The sequence below is a fragment of the Condylostylus longicornis genome, unplaced genomic scaffold (assembly GCF_029603195.1).
Source record: "Condylostylus longicornis isolate FDR11 unplaced genomic scaffold, ASM2960319v2 ptg000135l, whole genome shotgun sequence".
In the NCBI taxonomy this organism is placed as follows: domain Eukaryota; kingdom Metazoa; phylum Arthropoda; class Insecta; order Diptera; family Dolichopodidae; genus Condylostylus; species Condylostylus longicornis.
In genome coordinates, this window is record NW_026578103.1 from 2,779,065 (window position 1) to 2,786,382 (window position 7,318).

At 26.9% G+C, this 7,318-nt stretch overlaps 1 protein-coding gene across 2 annotated transcripts; it reads right to left on the reverse strand.

Moving 5' to 3' along the window:
- Positions 1–1,020: 1,020 nt before the first annotated feature.
- On the reverse strand, positions 1,021–2,623 carry LOC129615385 (zinc finger protein 626-like). 2 transcript variants are annotated; one of them, XM_055530555.1, is made up of 4 exons: positions 2,381–2,623; positions 2,174–2,321; positions 1,557–2,103; positions 1,021–1,494 (listed from the first exon to the last, which is right to left on the reverse strand). In XM_055530555.1, the coding sequence occupies exons 1-4, from the start codon at positions 2,544–2,546 to the stop codon at positions 1,057–1,059; spliced, it is 1,299 nt and encodes a 432-aa protein (XP_055386530.1). In that variant the 5' UTR covers positions 2,547–2,623; the 3' UTR covers positions 1,021–1,056. The 2 variants fall into 2 exon arrangements, with proteins under 2 accessions (XP_055386530.1, XP_055386529.1); XM_055530554.1 differs by having other exon boundaries at positions 2,174–2,339.
- Positions 2,624–7,318: the final 4,695 nt, after the last annotated feature.

Genomic DNA, 7,318 nt, shown 5'->3' on the forward strand with positions numbered 1-7,318 from the left:
ATGTAGGTCCTCAGACCAAAGTCGTACATCTCTTGGAAATCTTTTTTAAATATTCTTCGCAAGATAGCATTTTCTTTCAATTTGAATTCTTTATTCTTAAAGGATGTTGGAGTGAAAGCTTATTAATTTAACAATACATAATTTATATATCAATTTTAATCATTGTCATCAAACCATGGAATCTATTTCCAACTTGTCGAGACATTTTAAACAGTAAGTTATTTAACTATATGTTGTGAACTTTTTTAGGGCTCTTGGGGACTATTTTAGGACCTGCAACTTCAAAGAGATTTCCAATAAAGGTGGAGAAATGCGACTGGATGAGGTATTTGAAAGAGCATTTCATATGGTCACATTTTCTGAACTTTTCTGCAAATACTGGTTAAAAAGCCCTATCTTAGGGCTGAAAAATTAACATTTAATTGTAGTAAAAATACTTAGTATTCTAAAAACTTTTCGACAATGCAATAGTATCGTGTTACTTTACCTAAATAATATGTATGTAAAAATAATATTTATGTATGTACATTAACAATTCATTATTAATAGCGGCATCTACAAATAAAAAATAATTTCGCATTATGTACATTATGTAGGTATTAGCTTTTACTTCTCACACGAGTTCTTTCATATTTAAAATGCAAATAGTTTTAATTTTATATCCTTATAAGTATTTTACATTTTTAAATTTTTAGTGTGAAGAGAGAATAACAAAAATTTTATTTATTTGTACGAATCAGGCCATCAAGCTCAGAGAGCAAATCAAAAATGAATTCCAAATTTGCATGGAGTTTAAATGGAAGGTGTGTCAGAATTTATTTGTGTGAAGAAAATTATTCAATATTTTTGGCTCTACTGATTCTACATATTTTTTGAAATTTTAAATTTAAATTTTAAAAAAGTCGGTTGGTAAATAATTGCATTTTGAAAGACAAAAAAAAGGTCAAGAACAAGTAAAAACACTAAAAAGTTTTTGTAATTTTTGAGACTTCATTAATAAATGAAATCTCAACTATTTTATTTTCCCTATAAATTACACCCTACTTTTACCCAATTTTAATCTAATACTTCCTCGTGTCTTTTTCTATGTTTAATTAAGCTCGCTATCTGATTAAAAGCCGAACCACAAGCTTTGCAAACATATTTTCGTTCATCCAAATGTATTTTCATGTGCTCCTTAACGCTTGCTGGTTTTGTAAAACGGGTCGTACATAATGGACATCCATACGGTCTTTCTCCAGTATGAGTATATGTATGAAATTTCAATTTTTGTTTTGCGCAAAATGTTTTTTCACAATACTGGCATTTATGACGTCTATTGCTTTTATCGACGTGCCATGTATTTTTATGTGCAATCAAATAACTATTAGAAGGAAAGCACTTACCGCAATATTGGCATTGGAATGGCAAATCTTTTGTATGCAATATTTCGTGCAATTTACGTGTACGAATACTTTTGAATTTTTTACAACAACCGTCGTGCGTACAAGAAAACTGTAATAAAAATTAAAGCTTTTTATCTTCATTATTAAAATTCTTCATATATTTTGGCTTACTGGTCTTTCGTCATTGTGGCAAACTGAAAAATGATCTTTCAAGCTACTCTCATATCTAAAAGATTGATCACATTTTTCGCATTTATGAAATCTCTCTTCTCTTGGCAACTTTTTATGGTGATACAATCGATTTGCAGATTTTTCGTTAATTCCTTCCTTTTCATTTTTTTCTGCTTTAGAATCCAAATTTTTTGTATAAAAATTTTCAATAATTATACAACTTTTTTCATTCAGATTTTTATTTTGTTTAGATAAAGTGTTCATATCATTGCTGTCTAATATTGTTTCATTGCAGCTTTCCGATTGGGATTGGCATTCAGACTCCGAATTACTATCACTAGAATCAAAATGTGATTTTAATATGTGATTAATAAAACTTTCTAAACTTTGGAATTCACTTTGACACTTCCAACAGATGAATTTCAGTTCTTTATTATGAATCATTATTTCACCACATTTTTTGTAATTTTTAAACTTTTCGTCTTTCTTAGATACGCCACGTTCTGAGGCTGAACAATTCTTTTTCCCAGTTTGTAATAAAACATCACTAAAAATTTATATGCGTACAATATACATAATATGTAAAAATATATATCTGCTTTCAAAAAATTTTTTACTTTGAACTTCTAATATCTGGATCTTCTAATAATAACTTCAAATTTTCATAATGAATCCAATTAATACCAATCCCTTTTTCAAGAGCCTTACGTTGAAATTTCCTAAAGCTATTTTTCAAACTTTCCCATTTTTTTTTACAGACCTCGGCTGAAAATGAATAAAATCCTTTCAAATAAAATTAAGAAAAACTTTTATAATCTGTTTACCCGGTAGTCCCAATGATTCCTGAATTTCTTTCCAAGCACTTTTTCTTTCGCCAATCTTTGTAGATCCCTTGGAAGCATTTTGATACAAAAAAGGTTTTTTTTTAATTTCGTCGATCAATTTACTTTCAAAATCTAACACATCTATTACGTTGTTCATTAATGCCATAGAAGAATAAAAATTAAAATTACAAACATAAACAAACTTCCAATTAATTTATTTAGTGGATTCGTAACTCTCTTGGATTCTGTCAATCCCAAAAATAGTAAAATCAACGAAAAATCCCAATAAAAATTCAAAAATATGTTTTGTTTTAAGTATATACATATATGTTTTTGTCGCTGTCAAATTCTTTAATATTTTTTTAAGGGCTGCACCATGGTCTAAAAATTTACACAATATACTGGATAGCTTAGCGTTTAAGAATAAATGTCATCAGGCAGAAATTTATTGGGGGAAAAAAGTACTTGCTTGTAATATCACTGAGACTGTATGTCAAAATTCAACAATAACTTTATATAAAATTAGAACCAATATAAAAATCACCCCACAGGGCTTTTCAAAAACTTGCAACAAATTGACTTTTACAAAATCTGAGGCAAATCTGGTGCGAATAGAAAAATTTCAATTATATACTACCATTACACTTTTATATTTATATTACACCAGAACCTACTTTTTTGTGGATGCATTTGTAAATTGCATATCGCTGGCAAACCTGTAATACCACGTAAGTGCAAATATTTCCAAAAGTACCCTATCAATTTTCTGTTTATGAAATCTCAAACAGTCCATCTTTAAAATTTACGAAACAGTAAAAACTAATAAATAATTACATATTCTTTAAATAATTTTCATATTTTCATAAATTTAAAACATTTCCTAAACAGAAAATTGGTAAAGTAGTTTTGGAAATATTTGCACTTACGTGGTATAACAGCCAGCGATATGAATTTTAGGCGAAATGACATTTCTGAAGAATCATTCTTTTTTTGTTGTTTTTTTTTTGGAAAAATTACGATTTTTGCCTATTTTCATTTCGAGTTTTCTATACGAAAAGTTGACTGAAACCTAAAAATTTTATATTAAAATGAAATTTGGAGTTTTCTGAATAACATATCAAAAATTTAAATTCTGAATAACATATCAAAAATTTAAATTTCAATTCAAAATTTTAACTATAATTTTGATTAAATATATTTTCGAGTTTTTTCCGCATTTTTTTGTACCGCCATGTCAGGCAACATATCAAAGAGAATTGAGAGCAAAAACTGATAATACAGCGAATAAAAGAAATTTGGGGCTATATTTTTTTGTGTAGATACACAACTTAAAATAAAGTTTATAAAAATTTTATTAGATTTAAATTTAAAATTTAAGTTTGTAATTATTTGGTTTTAAGTTTTATAATTAAGAAAGTACTTTTAAAATTTTATAATCATTATAAAAGATGCGGCGTTTGAAGTTGTCCCCTACATATACACAAACATAATAGAAATATCATAAAGAAACTTAAACAAGTTTCAAAGTTTCTGATGCAGTAGTTTAGGTAATTCAGTGAATTAGCCTTACTAACAATGTGAAAATATTTCCTAATAAAATTAAAATCACATACATACCTAAAAAGAATTATATGACTTTAAATATAAAAAGAATTCACATATGTATGCTATAATTTGTATGAATTTTGAAGCATATGAATTTAATTAATATAATATACAAATGAAAAATATATAGATAATTTATATGTGATTATATCAGAAGTATGCATTTTGGGAAACATATCATACAAAATTAGCAAACTCATTAATATTAAATGTGCATTTTCTCAAATTTGAAAAAAAAACAGCAAAATCAACTAAATACTTCGAAAAAAAAAAATTGCACTATTTTTTTTTCCTGTATTGTAGCATTTATTGAAATCTAAAAAAAATAAACGGAACCTGGAGGGTTTTTTTTAAAATCATTCTTTTAATTAAAACATTAAAAAATTTAAGAATGTAAACATTAGTGAAGTAGAAAAAGACTGAATTTTAACTTTTTCTAATTAAAAACTTGAAAAAAGTTGATCTTCTGGCAGTTTTGTGATGTTAAAAAGAGCCCTCTATAGATCCCATAAAAATACGTTTAAATTCGTTAGCTGTGAACTGTCGCTTTCTTAGAGTCTAAGCCTGTTTTTCTTTCAGCCGTGCTTCCTTTAGATCAAATCGAATGTCAAACGAAGTTTACACTTACCTAGAAATTTCGATATGTTACAATGAAAATTTGATATGTAAATGTCCAATCAAATCAAGCGAAATCAAATGAGAAAAATAAAGTCTTGTCCAATTTTTCACTTAAACTTTTTCGAAAGAAATAAAAAAATAAAATGCCGAAAATAAATTTTACTTGTTATGTGCGTTGTGATTAGCTAATTGTGTTCAATCGGTTAGTTAGTTGTAATCAGCGAAGTTTAGTATGAATGTTCTTGCACCCTATTTTAAAATTTATTTTTTATAAAATTTTTGAAAATTTATATTAAAAATGCCTCAAAACAAATATTAGTAGGCGACAATTTAATTCAATTTTTTACATCAATTTATTCAAAAGATTATAAAAATCTGTAAAATAACACAAAAGCATTAAGAAAGAAATTCGGAATAACAAATGAAACGGAAAATGAATGGATAATAACTTAAAATACCAGACTATGTGGTCATTCAAATGTATCATGCTGGTAAAATTTTTAAAGCACAGCTAGCAGGTTAAAGAGAAATTTAGTTTCAACGTCGAATAAGGAGTTTTTGCTCAAAGATAGTTTTACCCATATTTTGTTTTTCCTTTTTCTTTTCTTTTTTGATTTCCTTCTTTGATTTATTCTTGACTCGATGAGACAGATCAAAATGGTAGCAGCTCTATATCTGTAAACAAATTCATTGAAAACTAATTTAATTTTAAATTATTATTCATTTTATCTTTAATTTAAGTGGTTTACTTTTCCCTAAATTTATTTTAAATTATTTACATACATATGTATGTTTCGCTTATTTTTGTTTTGCTAATAAATCAATCACTTTTTAATTTTTCTGCCTTGAATTCTTTGATTATGTGATCCATCTATTCTAAAGTTGTATGATGGAATTTCTATTAGTTATTCTCATATGAAATTAATAATAAAGATAAACAATTACACGTTGTGTTGTAGTTGTTAAAAATCAGTAACATCATTAGTGTAATATTAGTGATACACTAATAACATTAGTGCATCGAGGATTTAAAAGTAAACTTTAATCTTAATGATTCTGATTGGGCAAGTGATCCAAGCGATAGAAAATCGTTCTCAGGATATGCATTAATGATGTGTGGAGGTCCTATAACAAGAAAAATACAAAAACAAAAAACTGTCTCCCTGCCTCAGAAACTACAAAAGAAACTTAATTTTTACGCCAACTTCTCAAAGATATTGGTTTTCAACTAAAAACTGCAACAACAATTCATTGTGATAACCAAAGTTGAATACAATTTATGAAATAAATTAAATAAATTTTTGAACTGAATAAGATTGGTCTGGAAAAAAAAATATTAATACTAAAATAAATCAATATAAAATCAGCGGCACGTTTTGATGTACTGAATTAAGAAGAAATTTTATTCTAAAGTGATTAGGTAGAAATTGAAACATTTAGAATAGAAACAATTGAATAGAACAACATTTGAAACCTGTTTTGAGAAGGTAAAAAAGTAAAAATAAAATTTTGTTTCTTCGATTTTGCACACTCCATTTTTAAATTTATTTTGTATTTGGAGAAAGACAATACAGCTTGATTCTCTAACTTCGAAAATTTTTGAATGTATATTTATAATGAGAGAAAATTGTATAATATGTAATAAAACTTTTTCACGATCGAAACCCGAGTCTATATTGTGTAAAGGTGGATGCGGTTTATCATTTCATGTTAAATGTGTGGGTTTAGCAGCATATGATATCAATTTATTAAATACTAACAAGTATGTTGTATTAATGTGTAATGATTGTAAGGACAGAAATAATAAAATAAGAATAATTGAACTACATATTGCTGCAATAGAGGAGAGCATTGGTGAATTAAAACATGGTTTTGATAAGCAAAGAGAATCTTTTAATGAAATACTAAAGAGTAGTAATAATAATGAATGTTCTAATGAAATGATCGAACGAGTTAAGCAAGTATGCATTAACTCGCTTAAGCCTTCTTATGCAGAAATAACAAAAAAATGTTCGAATATTATAATTAAGCCAAAACAAAAACAAAATAATAAGCAAACCAAAGACGATATTAGGCAGAGTATTGATATTGTAGAAAATAATTTATCTGTGTCTAGTATTGAGAATGCGAAAAATGGAGCTGTAGTAGTTGCATTTTCACATGTAATGAAACTGTGAGTAAATTAAAGTCTGTAGCTAAAGAGAAATTGAAAGATGCATATGAAATAAAAATTGCCAGTGGTAGAAAACCTAGAATAAAAATTGTAGGCATATCTGATGAGATAGAAGAGGAAGATTTAGTTAGAAAATTGAAAATGCAAAATGAGGTGTTGAAAAATAGTGATATAAGTATGAAAGCCTTATTTAAAAACAAGTATAAATTTAATCCATATGTTGCTATTGTAGAAATAGATATAGAATCTTATAATAAAGTAATGAATGTAGGCAAGGTTAAAGTGGGATGGGATGTATGTAAGATATTTGATGGTCTGTATATTAAGAGATGTTTTAAATGTTTGGGTTATGGACATGATATTTTGAAATGTACTTCTGTAAGAAAAATTTGAGGTGACTGTGCGCAGGAATATAGCATTGGGCATGAATGTAATAATAAAGAGAAAAAATGTTGCAATTGTGTGCGTGTGAATAGAGATATGAATATGAATTTAAATATTAATTACAGTGCCTTTGATTTTAACTGCAATGTATATAAAAA